Source organism: Pocillopora damicornis, chromosome 2, assembly GCF_964200805.1.
Source record: "Pocillopora damicornis chromosome 2, jaPocDami1.2, whole genome shotgun sequence".
In the NCBI taxonomy this organism is placed as follows: Eukaryota; Metazoa; Cnidaria; class Anthozoa; order Scleractinia; family Pocilloporidae; genus Pocillopora; species Pocillopora damicornis.
In genome coordinates, this window is record NC_142671.1 from 37,146,814 (window position 1) to 37,162,202 (window position 15,389).

General features: G+C 38.4%; 1 protein-coding gene and 1 pseudogene across 2 annotated transcripts; one reads left to right on the forward strand and one right to left on the reverse strand.

Annotated features, from left to right (window-relative positions):
* The first annotated feature begins 752 nt into the window (after window positions 1–752).
* Window positions 753–2,968, forward strand: LOC149051129 (GFP-like fluorescent chromoprotein amFP486; annotated as a pseudogene). The gene is made up of 5 exons (XR_016183562.1): window positions 753–924; window positions 1,030–1,127; window positions 1,429–1,647; window positions 2,051–2,261; window positions 2,752–2,968. The product of XR_016183562.1 is annotated as a GFP-like fluorescent chromoprotein amFP486 (transcript).
* Window positions 2,969–10,921: 7,953 nt separating this feature from the next.
* LOC149051130 (GFP-like fluorescent chromoprotein amFP486) lies at window positions 10,922–12,666 on the reverse strand. Its single transcript, XM_089196060.1, has 2 exons — window positions 11,536–12,666; window positions 10,922–11,167 (listed from the first exon to the last, which is right to left on the reverse strand). The coding sequence occupies exons 1-2, from the start codon at window positions 11,763–11,765 to the stop codon at window positions 11,035–11,037; spliced, it is 363 nt and encodes a 120-aa protein (XP_089052186.1). The 5' UTR covers window positions 11,766–12,666; the 3' UTR covers window positions 10,922–11,034.
* Between the last annotated feature and the right edge of the window lie 2,723 nt (window positions 12,667–15,389).

Below are 15,389 nucleotides of genomic sequence, written 5' to 3' on the forward strand. Positions count from 1 at the left end.
AATATTAACTATACAATATTACATTATGCAAGGTAGAATTACGTAACATTCGGCGGCATCTGGCAAAATTTGTAAGGAATCGTCTGCCCTAAATAAGGGGTTCGCTTGAGATCATTTTAATAAGTTTTAAAAATATCTGACAGTGGTAACTCGCCGGAAACGCTTAAAAATGAGGTAAAACGCACGCGGGCGTTGAAGGCTTTCCTAGTTCGTTTCTTTCCTTTTCTAACTCTTTGTTTGAATTTACTGTTAAAACTGTCAACGACAGAAAACAAATGTAAGAAAGGAAAGGGAACCCTTCCTCAAAAGCGTGTTACGTAAGCGACAATTGCTTATGTCACATCTGATTATCTCTCTTAGGCAGATAATTATCGAAATATTTCGATACCTAGGAGCAACTTAAGTCTATAATTACATAACTGATTAGCCTTGAAACTTGCTCTGCCAGTCTTGCAGGCCAGAACGGTGGAATTGCACGGTTCGATCGAGTTCCATTTCGGAAAAAGAAAAAAAAACAGTTTGTAATACTTCTTTAGTTACATTATTAACTGATGTTAGGTATATTTAGAGTCTGTTTATGCCATATTGAACCTTCGTGCTTTGTTAGGTCGTTATGAAAACAGGTCACGTAAAACGTTGTTATTTTCGGCAAAAATAATTCCCAAGGCCAAAATGGGCGGACGGTCAAGCTTAAAAGATTACACGAATCGTCGGAAAAGGGTATAAATCTGTGTACACGTTATCCGGCTCGTGAGACATATAATTGATCATTGTCTTTTTGGGTTGAGTGGCACTGTATAAATTTGGCAAACCAGAGAGGCTCACCATCAATTTGATCCAACTGCAAGACACACCTCTTAGGCGATAACAGTGCTCGTTGCTCGACTTTGCGAAGCAGATTTTAAGATGTCTCATTCAAAATATGTAAGTGAATTGTAGTTTACATGGCTAATAGAATAGGCGGGTTAAGTGCCTCTCCAGAAAATCTTTTTCTCCTGACGGTTTTTGATAATTTTCTTCCATATTCAGGTTTTAGCTGATACCATGAAGATGACATGGCTTATGGAGGGCTGTGTCAATGGTCATGCGTTCACCATCGAAGGAGAAGGCACCGGCAAACCTTACGAGTACGTTTATGCGAAATAACGATCAACCTGTAAATTGTCCTTTTGCGTGTATGCATTGCTGGTCTAACCAAAGCAAATTTGGATATTTCAGTTATGTTTCCTTTGGCCGTTTGTGTCATCTGTGTATGGCTGTCTTGGAAAAAAGGGGTTTATAAATCCAAGCTTTATATAGTAACTCGTCCAGAAGTCATTGTGCACAAGTCACTTATGTGATGAAAACGCACCAAAATAGTCATATGCTAGTGATTTCGTTAATGAAAGACCACAATATCGAAAATCCTTTTCTATTTGAATATTTCAGAGGCAAACAAACGGGGACATTCCGTGTTACAAAGGGCGGACCCCTTCCATTTGCCGTTGACATAGTGGCACCGACTTTGAAGTATGGATTCAAATGTTTTATGAAGTATCCTGCTGATATTCCTGACTATTTCAAGCAAGCATTTCCCGAAGGTCTCACATACGACAGGAAATTAACATTTGAAGATGGAGGGAGTGCCACGGCCACCGTGGAAATGAGGTGAGTAATTACTTATTATTTAACTGTTAATCAGTTTTTTTAACTTGCAGATTGCACAAAGATCATTGAGTTACATCTGTGAATGATTGAAAACAAAAATCATGATGAAAAAGTGAAAATTCACGACGGATTTCCATGATGAATATCATCATGGAAGCCTCAAAAGTGCAGTAATACAGCGACAACCGCTTGCTTTTCAAAAATGATTATGCAAAATTAAAAATTGACCTAATTTTCTACATTCGTCACTTTCTTCCTTTCAGACTAATTTTTCTTTTAACATAGTAATCTAACCTGTTGATTTAGAGGTTTTTATTCCATTAAAATATTTTTACCTCGCAAGGTGGACTCAAAATGTATGTTTTATTCATTTTGCGTTCTGAAATGCTTTCTACTTTGATAGCCTCAAAGGCAACACTCTTGTGCACAAGACCAATTTCCAAGGAGGCAACTTTCCCATCGACGGGCCTGTCATGCAAAACAAGACGCTTGGCTGGGAACCAACCTCGGAGAGAATGACTCCTTGTGATGGAACAATCAAGGGAGACACTATCATGTACCTTTTGGTCGAAGGAGGTAAAAAGGTTGAAATGTCGATATGAAAACAATTACAGGTAATTACGTTGGCTTCGACTGCTGTGTACAGACATGTATCTGACTTGTTCTTAACGGGTTTCTCTCCCGAGTCCCCAAAAAGGCACCAACTGTTATGTAACTTTGCAGTATAAATTCAGTCCATTGTTATGAAACTAGGTAACAGGAAGCGGCGAACATAACTTATATATTCAGAAGCAGTGCACCCGACAGTTTAGAGTCACCTCTGAGGTTTGCACTTTTCTTCATTATTCAAATTCGCTTAAATTTCCGAATTTTGTGATCATAACTTTTCAACCGCATCGGATTACAAAACTGCAAAGCTGGATAAAGGTCTATATGTAGGCATTTCTCTGAAATTATTCTGATCGCTTACGATCATAATTACAACTCGAACGCACTGTTCGGAAACTGTCTTCATCTTTGTCGAAGTCGAAGTAGATGACTCAATATCTGTAATTCCTATTTCAGCGAGAAATCATGGGTCATTCTTGATTTTTTTTCCTCCAGGGCCAAGAAGGTGATACACGAGATGCCACCGAGCCATTTTGTGGATCTCCGCCTTGTGAAAACCAACCTTGATAAGGAAGGTTTGAAGTTTCAACTGGAAGAACATGCCGTGGCAAGAGTCCTCGAGGTTTGAGGATTACTGGGTTTGTCAGTATCAGTGTGAGTCTCTCTTGTACAAAAACATGAGATGAATAAAGAAAAGCGTTTTCAACCTCAATTGTTCGTCGGTTTTACATGTCTTTAAACCTTCGATTGATTATGAGGAGTTATGAAAGGAAACGAACCAAATCCCTGCTTTTATTATTCGTTGCTTGCAGAGAGTGCGTAAAGTTCGCTTCACAGTTGTCAAGGCCCAAATTTTTCCTACACTGACCTATGGTGATTACATAATTTTGATTTCAACTTTATAAATCATTCAGATCTGGAAGATATGAGGATTGGTGCCAAAAAGAAATTTTAAGCTCAGCTATCCCAGAAAACACTTCACTTTTCGACCTCTAGACACTTTCCCAAGAAAAGATAATATGAGTTCAAGACACTTAAAACTTCCTACTCGTAAACACTTAATTGATTCATGTAGCTCTGCATAAATAAACTCTTTCCTTGTTGGGCTTATTGAACGAGATGACCTCCATTGTTGAGCCAAGATTCGTATTACCTTTGAAAAATTAATTTACAAATTCCTCGCTTTGGCCAATAAGATTTTAAAATTTTGAATAAGACAAAAACCTCGAGTATAAAATAGAGGATATTACATGGCTGCGCAGAGATAAGAAATTTGTATTCCAGTCTTTAAAAATATTCCACGAGTAAGCGAACATGTTTTCTCAAAGTCATTAATAATGCATGAGGTAATTAACTAATTGTGTGGCCTCATTTGGGTCACACGGATGCCCTTGATACCCGGTAAAGAACACATCCAGACACGCGTGACTAGATATCAAAACGCACGTGTTAGGATATCCAAACACGTGTGTTTGGAAATCAATTCTCAAAATAATGCAGTACTTGAACAAATGTTTATTAACTTCCAGGATTATGATAATCATTCTTTCTAGTTAATATTTGCGTTTACATTGTAATTCAAGAACATTCCAGAGTTTAACTGACTTAACATTCCACGTACACTGCTTTCACCTTCCAAAAGTTAACTGCTAGTACTCGTGGTTTCCGTTACGCTACTAGATGTGCAAGGTTCAAGTGGTTAGACACTTTAACACTCAACATTGCAAATGGGACGCCGATGCAAAGGGTGAGTGCTCTCAATTAAAAGCCGAAGTTGTGAAAAAACACAACATCTTTCATGACACTGACTAACAACCATGCACAAGCGACAATGAAACAAAGCAACACAAATACTGAATATTTACGTGGACGTTCTGTTTTTGTGTTTATTGTTAATAAAGTAGGCCCTTTTGAGGAGCCATTTCATAAACTCGAGCTTCATGTTTCATCAGGATTTTCAAACACTCGAAAACAACAAAAACACTCGGCCTTCGGCCTCGTGCTTTCATCAGCTTTCTCGTGTTTGGAAACCCTGATGAAACACTCGCCCTCTCTTATGAAATATTGCATCTTTACCGTGTGAAGATAGCACTTTTCGCGTTAGGTTTAGACCATGTTAAACCATACAAAGCAGCTACTAAGAGTGCTATATCTCGTTAGATTAAGAGCACGTTTGGTATTGACATAAGTCGTTTTAAAACTCATAGTGTTAGGGCATCACCAACCAGTTTAGCTGCACTGGCTAAGGTACTTCTTGATACCATTCTCAGAACTGCTGGTTGGTCAGGACATTGCACCTTTGCAAAGTCTTACTAAAAACCAATCCAAGAACATGAGAATTTAGCAGAAGTTAAAGCCTGATGGTAATTCTTATGAGTCATCCTAAGGTATTAGGGATCACATGCCCACCCTTAATTGCGTATGAAATAAACCCACCCGATTTATAACTTTTTTCGCCTTTCAAAGTTGATTTCACAATCTCATGTGATCCCTAGCACCTCATGATGACTCAACTGAATTCGCATCAAACTTCAAGATAAGTCTCTTTTCACTCTCAATTTATTGAGCTCCTTATTTAAGAGGCTGTCTCTCTTATTTCCACCCGGTCAATTTCGCGTCAAAAATAATTTTGCCTGAAACTCTGTCAACAGAAAAGCTATACCTAGGAAAGAACTGAATTAGATTTGGTTTGATTCGAAATACTTTTTTGACCGCATTAGGGGCCATAATTATTTCCCAGTCCGTAGGGACCGTCGCTACGTCTCGGAAGTTGAAAAATAGGCATATTCTGTAACATTGTAAAATATTTGATTTGCATAGTTAAGCCACAGAATTTATATCAGATTGCTTAAAAACCTTTCTAGTTTGCCAAGAAAGTTAGAATTTGCCCTCTAACTATATATATGAAAAGGCGAATTTTAGCATATTCTGACCACTAGAAATCGCCATAGGCTGATGGCCGTAAATAACCTTGATTTAGACGTTAAGTTTTGAGATTTGGGACCTGGTTGACGACTCTATCCTACACAGCCGTTAACTTAAGACCTTTGTAGGCAAAAATGTGCAAAAACCCCTGTACGTATTCGATTTTTCAAAAGTTATGACCGTTTGAATCAGCACATGTATGAGCATTCGCGATTTTTTCGCCTACACCAAAATCGAACCACTGGAGCAGATTTCGTCATAAATATAGCTTACCCGCTTTGCAGCCCGGCTTCATGGCTCACTTCAGAATTTTTCTAATAACCAAATTGGTGAAATCCATGGTAACCTCAACAAATAGCAAGGTATTGCCTTCGAAAAGTAGGCGGCATCCATCGTGCTTCGTGGTATCAAAACAATGTCGGCATTGGCCACATTTCGAGGTGAATCACCCATTTAACTCTAGCTCTCTCTCTTAACTCAGCTCTCTACAGAGCTGAATTTTTTCCAGAGTGAGAATATAAACTCTCCATGTCTGGAAGCTTAGAGGGAAATGAAGGTTTAAGGCTTCTGAAGTGAAGAAATAACCGCTGAAATTTAGATCACGATGATCCAGTTCGATATTATACTGTTTCACAAAGGTCCGCACAAAAGAGAAGACCGCTGATAGCTTGTGCCGTACGTTGTGCCTTATGGTTTTGTTTTGTATCTCAATTAACACCCCAATGTAATAACTGGGGAGAAAAATTTTTGATGAAAAGAATAAATGCTTTTTACCTGGAGTTTGATATCATATAATTAATAAATAAATTTCAAATATCCTGAGCTTGCTTTTCTCGGTTCCGCGTCGATTGTGTCCACAGATCAGCAACCTGTCAATAGCCGAAGAAATCGGCTACCAACGTGATGAAAACTTTGACACATGTTTCGTACGAACATATTTTATAAGTGTTGTTTTTGGTAAATTTTCTATCGTTTTCATCAAAACATTTCACTGACTACTAGATATTATAATATGTTATATTTGTAGAGCATATTCTACACTTTCAGCCACCGTATAAGACATTGTTTACATACGTCTACTGACAAACACTGACAATCACTAATCACGTCCGCCAGTCTGTCTATGAGGATCTGTTTTTTGTCTCTCAATTTTACAGGGATCTCAAAATGACTACAGATGGCTCTCAACAAAACCACATTGAATTTCTGAAGTGTGTTACTGTGGTAACGTTCACAGAGGTCATACGTATCGTAGCAGATTGGATGTGAGACTTTGATCTCTTTGTTAACTTGGTCGGCCAGATCTTGTCTCTCGGAATTTTCCTCGACGCATTGGACATCTTCCTCCTCATCCAGCGGTATCCCGATCACACCCTGATCTTTTCGTCGCATTGCTGCTAGCCGGGAGAAAAAGCTCTGAACTTGGCTCTTTGTCAGCCACTGTTGTGGAAGCTACTAAAATGCTCAATCTTATTTATACAGAGAGTGTTCTTTGATTCGTCGACTATGCTCACTGCAGCTGTTGTTCCCTTCACTGGGTGTTGCGTCAATGCATCTCTCATGTCCATGGCAGTTAGACAACCGTGCCCTTCGTTGCAGTAAGCACGAATAGAGGACTTCATTGGATATAGGATACGATCGCAAATGTCTTTACCAGACTGCGGCTCCGAGTACTGATAACTATGAACTTCAACCCCAATTTCTTTTGCGACATCTCTCACAGCGGTTACTCGGGAGCTGTTGTGATAGCATTGGTTGTGATAGCATTGGTTGTTTTTACTTCAGAAAGCGGAAATCTGCTGACATATATGAAAAATATCCATTTCTCGTCTTCTTTGGAGCGACCGATGGAAACTTCATGCAGAAATACAGCGTCACGCCATCGTGATAACGTACATGTTTATGACAAATGACCGGTGCGAGGATAGTTTCGTGTAGATCAGCCGACTTCAACATGTTTCCAATGACATACAAGTATAACAGTGTATCTTCAGAGGATTTCGGATCGCTCAAATTCCTATGAAAGAAGGTGCAGCACTCGGAATCTGGAAGATATGCACACGATTTCAGGTATATGTTTGTAGTTACGTCGAGTTGTCCTCCATGAAGGTTAACCAATTTTTTTAAAAGATGACAACCAGAGGCGAGATTTCTCCTCGGGATATTGTTCATAAGATAACATTCTTTCAAAGCCTCGCACGTTTCATTTGTCTGAAACGTTTGTTTTTGAGAACATTAGATGTAAACATCACCAAATTATGCAATATCTGATTTTGAGCTTTTTTCGCGAATTGCCCCTATAAAAAGTAGAGGCAGGCCCGCAGAGATTTTAACATATTTAAAAACTAGAATATTATAACTGGCTAGGTGGGTAGTTTCAGTTCCAGAATAGGTGCACTTTTGGAGAAATTCAGATAAACGTTTTCCCTGTTTTACCCGACAACAAAAATGACCGAAACTGTACCGAGATGAATAATCTATTGGTGTGTTCACATTCACTCCCAGGGAAAATTAAATGTGTCAAAGTGAAGACGAATGATGTTACAATATATGGTAGAAGTGCCAATTTGTAATGTTGTATTTAGCTTGAGATAGAAAAATAAACATTTCACTATTTTTTTTGCGACGTTTTTGTATGAAAATGAGGCCCCAGGCCTCGAACAAGCAGCCGTTGTTACCATGGCAACAAGAGTGCTGCGACCTTTAAGAAGGGCATTTTTGTGCATCCCCCCTGAGTTCCTAACTGCATGCAAAATTTGAAGAAGGGTTGAACATTTTTATTTCCCAAGATGTTTGATTCTTCCAGAGATTGTTCTTAGCTTGCACTAGCTGCCACATGGCTTCCATGTGGTATCACGGTACGTATCTTCGGAAGAAATCACAGCAGTTGTCTTGTTTTATACTCACTCACGTGCGAGCTTTGGCCCAAATGTTAATCAATTTCCAAAATACTGAATACTGACATTAACCGCACCTCAATATATGTGTAGATATCATCTTAATTTAAACCCTGCCCCACATTTCAGGACAATACCTGGTTAGTAAGCTAGAATTTACATAAAAATCACTAACGGGAACCTGTTGGAACGAGTTCTGCAAAGATAGTGTTAATTTCCCTTGACATGTCGAGATGAACTGCATTTCTAGTATTTAGCTGCTTTTTCCAGTCGTTGTGCAGCGGGTACTGGCAAGTGCGACGTGGTCGCCAGTTTTTACCCATGTTTCCTCTATGCTTTTCGCAGATCCGAAGTTCTTCAAGTTGATCAGGGGAAAGGTCGTATGGCAACCCTGACCTGTTAATGATAAGCTCATATTCTTGTATCGTTCCTCCAAGCTGACCTAAGTGACATGCTTGTAGATGATCATTGGCATCACCTCTACATTCTGAAAGCTTTATCAACCTCGCTGAAGACTCGCTACAGACTAAAGCCTATCTGGTTTCGAAAAAGCACTTGCATGCCATACTACACTTGCAAGCCTTCCAGAAAAAAAAGAGTCAGCGGGTTCACCCGCAGTGGTTGATGCGGACCTTTGTTATGCGCGATAGAGCAATCATTCAGCTTTAAATTCCAAATTTTAGCTCCCAAACTTCGACACATAGACTTACAAGAGGAGTTCTTTGACTGATTCTTGAAGAGAATGCAGCTGCAATCCAATGTTTCAACAGGACATTAAACGCGAAACATGGCTTTAGTTTTGGAGTATAGTTCGCAACAATGAGTCAAAGAAGAGTATCGATAGATGCCGACCGCTGAAGTTTGGAGTTATTTGCTGGAGTTATCATATCATATCATATCATATCTGAAATTTCACATAAACTCAAGATGCAACGAAGGTTAGCTGTATTTATGACGAAATCTGCCCTGTGGTTCGATTTTGGTGTAGGCGAAAAAATCGCGAACGCTCGTACATGTACTGATTCAAACGGTCATAACTTTTGAAAAATCGAAAACTTACGGGGGTTTTTGCATATTTTTGCCTAAAAAGGTCTAAAATTAACGGATGTGTAGGATAGAGTCGTCAACCTGGGAAATAATTATGGCCCCTAATGCAGTCAAAAAATTATTTCGAATCAAACCAAATCTAATTTAGTTCTTTCCTAGGTAAAGTCTTTCTGTTGACAGAGTTTCAGGCAAAATTATTTTTGACGCGAAATTGACCGGGTGGAAATAAGAGAGACAGCCTCTTAAAACGGTCGGAATTTGCTCAATGAACTAATTTGATAATTGGCTGTCACTCTAATTAAATCACTGAGTGTTTGAAGTCAGCAGGGCGAAGAAAATTAATAAATTCCAGATGTTTATTATATTTTTCTGCTCCCAAACATCTTATTAGATGAAATCAAGCGGAGTTTTTGATGGTCTGATCTGGACTTGAGCAATATTAAACAAGAAAGAAAGTAGTTTTGATCAATTTCAGAAAGCTTTCCAACAAGAGTTTTTAAATGAATTATGACGAACCCCTGAATAAACGAAAATCAAATTAAAATGCTTTTTATACACCTTACATATCACACAGGTTAAGAATACAAAAGATTTTTGCAGTGTGATACGAGGATTGGGCTTTTCAACTATTGAAATTTTCGATGTCGCAAGATGTCAAAAAGGGCCTTTTGCAGCTTTGACTATGGAGAGCTCAAAAAATTTTATTTTAACGCATCTCCAGAAAATAATGTGGTTTTATTTACCTGCTACCAAAGATAATTTATTGGGAAAAGTTTGAGGGAAAACTTTGTTCCCATGCGAAATGCCCTGGATCGCCCTTAGAGAGACCTTAATTATTACATCTCGATTTAAATTAGAAATATTGAAAAAGATCTTCCCAAGTAGAAACTTTTTTCGAAAGTTTTGGTCTAGAGCATATTGCACATACAATGAACCACCGCGAAGAATAAAACACGCTTGTACCAAACATAAAATAAAAGAGATTCTTATTAAAAGCAATACAATAAGACATTATGACAGTAAAACTGGAGATATAAAAATGTAATACTTCGATCATGAGTAAAAATATGGTTTAGCTTAATTAGATTTCATTCTTTTAAAATTCAGGCTTTCACGTTTGCACTTCGGTTAAAGCTGGTGCCAAGCTAAAAGTAGAGACAGAGCGAGATTTGTATCGAATAAAGAATGAAATATCTCAACGAGACCTATGATGCAAAACACCAATGAAATACCAGGTAATTATACGCTTTCACGCGAAAAGTGATACCTTCACACAGTAAAGATAACATGTTTGCTCACTTGTGAAATATTTTTAAACACGGGAAGACAAATTTCTTATCTCTGTGCGGCCATGTAATATCCTTTATTTCATACCCAAGGTTTTTGTCTTGTTCAAAATTCTAAAATCTTATTGGCTGAAGCGGGGAATTTTGTGAATTGACTTTATTAAGGTGTTACGAATCTTGGCTCAACGATGGAGGTCATCCCACACAATTAATCCAACGAAGGGAGAGTTTATTCATGGAGAGCTACATGAATCAATTTAGTGTTTACGGGTAGGTAGTTTTAAGTTCCTTGACCTCATATTATCTTTTCTTGGGAAAGTGTCAGGAGGTCGAAAAGTAAAATGATTTATAAAGTTGAAATCAAAATTATGTAATCACCATAGGTCAGTGTAGGAAAAATTCGGACCTTGACAACTGTGAAGCGAACTTTACGCACTTTCTGCAAGCAACGAATAATAACGGCAGGAATTTGGTTCTTTCCCTTTCATAACTCCTCATAATCAGTCGAGAAAACATGGAAAACCGACCTACATTTGAGATTGAAAAAAATTCTTCTTTATTCATCTTATGTTGTTGTACAAGCAATGTTGAAATTCACAATAACAGTGACTCTCCTGTAATACTCAAGCTTCGAGGATTCCTGCCACAGCATGTTCTTCCAGTTGAAACTTCAAACCTTCTTTATCCAGGTTGGTTCTGACAAGGCGGAGATCCACAAAATGGCTCGGTGGCATCTTGTATATCACCTTCTTAGCTCTGGCGGAAGAAAAAAAAAAACAAGAATGTTCCGTGAGTTCTTGCTGAATTGAGAAGTTTAATTATTACGTCATCTACTTCGACGCTCTGGTAACCTCAAAGATGAAGACAGTTTCCGAACAGTGCGTTCGAGTTGTACTTATGATCTTAAGCGATCAAAATAAATTCAGAGAAATGTGCACAACTGGAGCTTTATGTAGGTGTGCAGTTAATCTGTTGAAAAGTTATGATCACAAAATTCGGAAACTTGAGCGAATTTGGCGAAGAAAACATGAGCAAACCTCTGAGGTGACTTAAACGTTCGGTTGCACTGCTCCTGAATATATGTGTACTTGTCTGTACATAGCAGTCGAAGCCATTGTAATTACCTGTAATTGTTTTCATATCGACATTTCAGCATTTTCCCTCCTTCGACCAAAAGGTACATGATAGTATCTCCCTTGATCATTCCATCACAAGGAGTCATTTTCTCCGAGGTTGGTTCAGAGCCAATGGGAAAGTTGCCTCCTTGGAAATTGGTCTTGTGAACAAGTTCCTGGACTATGCACACTGACGCCGTCGTTCCCCTGACCTGTCTCTCTCTCAATGCGGTATGCATTCTTTGGCAGAAACAACAGCATGGCCTCCGTTGCAGTATCTCTTGACGCTATCGACGGACACAGAATCCTGTCACACATATCTTTTCCAGCCTGCGGCTCAGAGTGATCGTACCTCACGAGTTCGATTCCCTTGCGATGTCCGAGCTCTCGTAGGAATGATACCAGCGTGCTGTTCTGATAGCAACCTGCTGCAACCTCTTAGAAAGGGCTTTTTTATTCCTAAATTTTGTAACTTCATGGTGACAAAGAAATTTTCAAGGACCGAAAGCACTGAAAACCAGTCTTCTTTACAGCAGTTAAGAAGGTATACGTAGCAGGTTACTTCTAGGCTTTCCTCCTGTCTTACAACAACGCTATTCACATACCAATTGATTCCCCTCTAGGTAAACCATTCTGCTTGCTTTTCCCAGAACTTCATCGCTATGAGTTTCATTGCCCAGTCAACTATTACAAATACTCCATCTCACTTCAAAGAACTGCAACTGCATTGTGTACCCAGAGGTAGCACCTCTTACTACTTCAAGAACACTCTCCAGCTTCTCACAATCCACACACCTCCCCTTGTGGCTGATAACACTGACTTTCAGAAAGTATACAGTCACAGCGTTGTGACTGCATACTCTATGAAAGTCAGCGTCAACAGCATAGCTCAGTGCAAAGACCCTACAGTGATCGGCACATTTGCTATCATCCTTTGTGCAATGATTACAGTATGTGGTCTTGAAATACAACTTGCTCTCCTGAAGCCTCTTGCCAACTTCTTTACACCAATCCTGTTCTACTCCCATGCGTTCCAGTTCGTCTATAATTTAATCGGATTTCCTCTGTAGCCTTGTGAACTTCTAGTACTCTCCACATCTTTGCAATGGTTCATTGCTAACTGTTTTAGCACTAGGGACTCTGTTTTTTAGTTTATAAAATATCAACAAAAACTGAACAAACCGATATATCTTTCAGTGTGTCTTGCAATTAACTTACCCAAAAGGCAGCTACCTCGAGATCCTTAATACAGGCAAGACACCAGTAAGCAATGATTACTAAAGTTAAGGCATATATTTGAACTACGGATAAAGACGTGAATGTGAAACCGATCTTAGCAGTAGTAAACACTTCTTGAACAGTAGTGTACATAGGGCCTGAAAAAATTCAGGTCTATAGTGGATTTGAACCCATGACCTTTTGCGATACCAGTGCAGTGCTCTACCAACTGAGCTAACATGCCAGCTGGGGACTGTTCATTATGTTGGATCAAAATAAACCCGTGAAGTGGTGAATAAACGACTGTCAATATTGGAAAGTAATATCTTTGAACTGCGGAGAAAGACGTGAATATGAAAGCGAACTTCGCAGTAATGAACACTGCTTGTGCAGAGGCATTAGAAGAACTTTGTTGGCCAACACTTTTTAAACTTAGGTTATTTCACTGCTGTGTCTTCGTTTATAAATATGTAATTGGCATTATAGATTTTAAGTTTGATACAAAGCTAATCAGTGACATCCATTCTTATAGTACTCGTGGCAAATCCAATTTTTACTTACCGCGAGTTAGGCGCAATTATGGAAAACAGCGCTTTTTATATCAAGGACTGGGAGAAGGAACAGTCTTGACAAGTCAATACGTGACATGAATATTATTGGCCGAAGCAGGGAATTTGTAAATTGACGTTATTAAGGTGATACCAATCTTGGCTCAACAATGGAGGTCATCCCGCTCAATTAGTCCAACGAGGGAAGAGTTTATTCATGGAGAGCTTCACGAATCAATTTATTGTTTTCATGTAGGAAGTTTTAAATTTCTTGAACTCATATTATTTTTTTCTTGGGAAAGTGTCTGGAGGTCGAAAAGTGTTTTCTGGGATAGCTGAGCTGGAATTTTCTTTCTGGCATCATAATTCCTTGAAATCAGTCGAAAGTTCATAAATGCACAAAACCAACTTTCAATTGAGATTTAAAATGCTGTACTTAATTCACCTCACGTTGTTGTTCATGCGATTTTGAAAATTCACAATAGCAGTGATCCCCTTGAAATTCTCAAACTTCGAGGATTCTTACAACAGCATGTTCTTCTGAACTTGAAACTTCAAACCTTCCTTATCAAGGTTGTCTGACGAGGCGGAGATCCACAAAATGGCCCCAGGGAAAAAATCAAGTAGGACCTGCGATTATCTCGCTAAAATGAGAGGTCAACTGAGAGAATTGAGTCATCTACTTTGACGCCCTAGTAACCTCGCAGACCGAAGTATATCTAACGTTGGTAATTTTGGTAGACTCCTTTCTTTGTCTTTACCATTCAACTTCAAAGGTGAAATTCGTATTTCTCCAATTAAACAACAATTTATTTCGTTACGAAGAAGTACAGAGAGTTTCAGGACTATTATTGATTACGAACATCTTCGAGTCGATAAGTTCCCTGTTTTTCACGACAGGCCCGTCAGTGAAAAAGATTGGTCATACGCGCGAGAGTGTTGCCTTTGAGGCTTTCAAAGTACAAACCATTTCAGTACACAAAATGAGTGAAATATACACTATAAGGCCACCGAACGAGGTGACAAGATCAAAATGGAAAAAAAAACATCCAATCAACAGTTTACCATATAAACATGAATATCGGCGATAAATTTTCGCATTTTTACTTATATCGAGCCAAAATGTGCGTTGAGTGTAGTACATATGACAGACAATTTAAAGACTTTAGGCAAAAGTAATTAAGATGCCGCAAGAAATATAATTCTCGCTCAGTTTATCTGAGAGAAAATGTTTTTTTTTTCTATCGAGCACTTGTTTAATTTGACTCACTGACACATTCAATTGTAAATTCTAAAAAGAATTTAGCAAAGCAACAAACTGATGAGTATGATTTTAAATTTTAAATTTTTTGCTATTAAAAAGAATTAAAGGTGTGAAAAAACGGATCCCGCCCCATGTTATATAATTTTACTCCGTGTACTATTATGTAACTGTAGGAGACTAAACCAAACCTTTCAATCAAGTACGCGATGTATATTTTGCCTTGTTTTTTTCTCATAGAAATATTTAAATATAGGTCCATAGCGTTTTCCTGGTTTTTAGTATTCTGTAAAGGTGTGAAAAAACGGATCCCGCCCCATGTTATATAATTTTATTCCGTGTAGTATTATGTAACTGAAATATTTAAATATAGCTTCGTAGCATTTTCCTGGCTATTAGAACGAAAATGCAACGGAAAAGTTAATAATTATGTTTTTAAAAAACTTAAATAAAAATTGCTATTCTTTTCTATTAAAAAAATTATTTTTAGTTTGTTCAGTTGTTCTTGCCTCAAAAATCGAGATCATCTGTCTTTACTCAAACCTCTCACAAACAAACGCCCTCGCGTTTCCATTTGACAATATGTTCTGTTCGGGTAGGTTTTAAAGGCGAATGTTTTCCTCCCTTTTGAAATGACAGAAATATAGCCAAAAGACAACAGAACAGAAGCTAAACTGTGGGGAGCCCTGACCAGAAATAAAATAAAATTAATAACTACACAAAACCAACACTCAATTAAGGTTGAAATGGTGCTCTGTACTCGCCTCACGTACGTGCGGTAGTCATGTCGATATTGACAATTCACAATGGTTATGATTCCTTTGTACTCCTCAAAC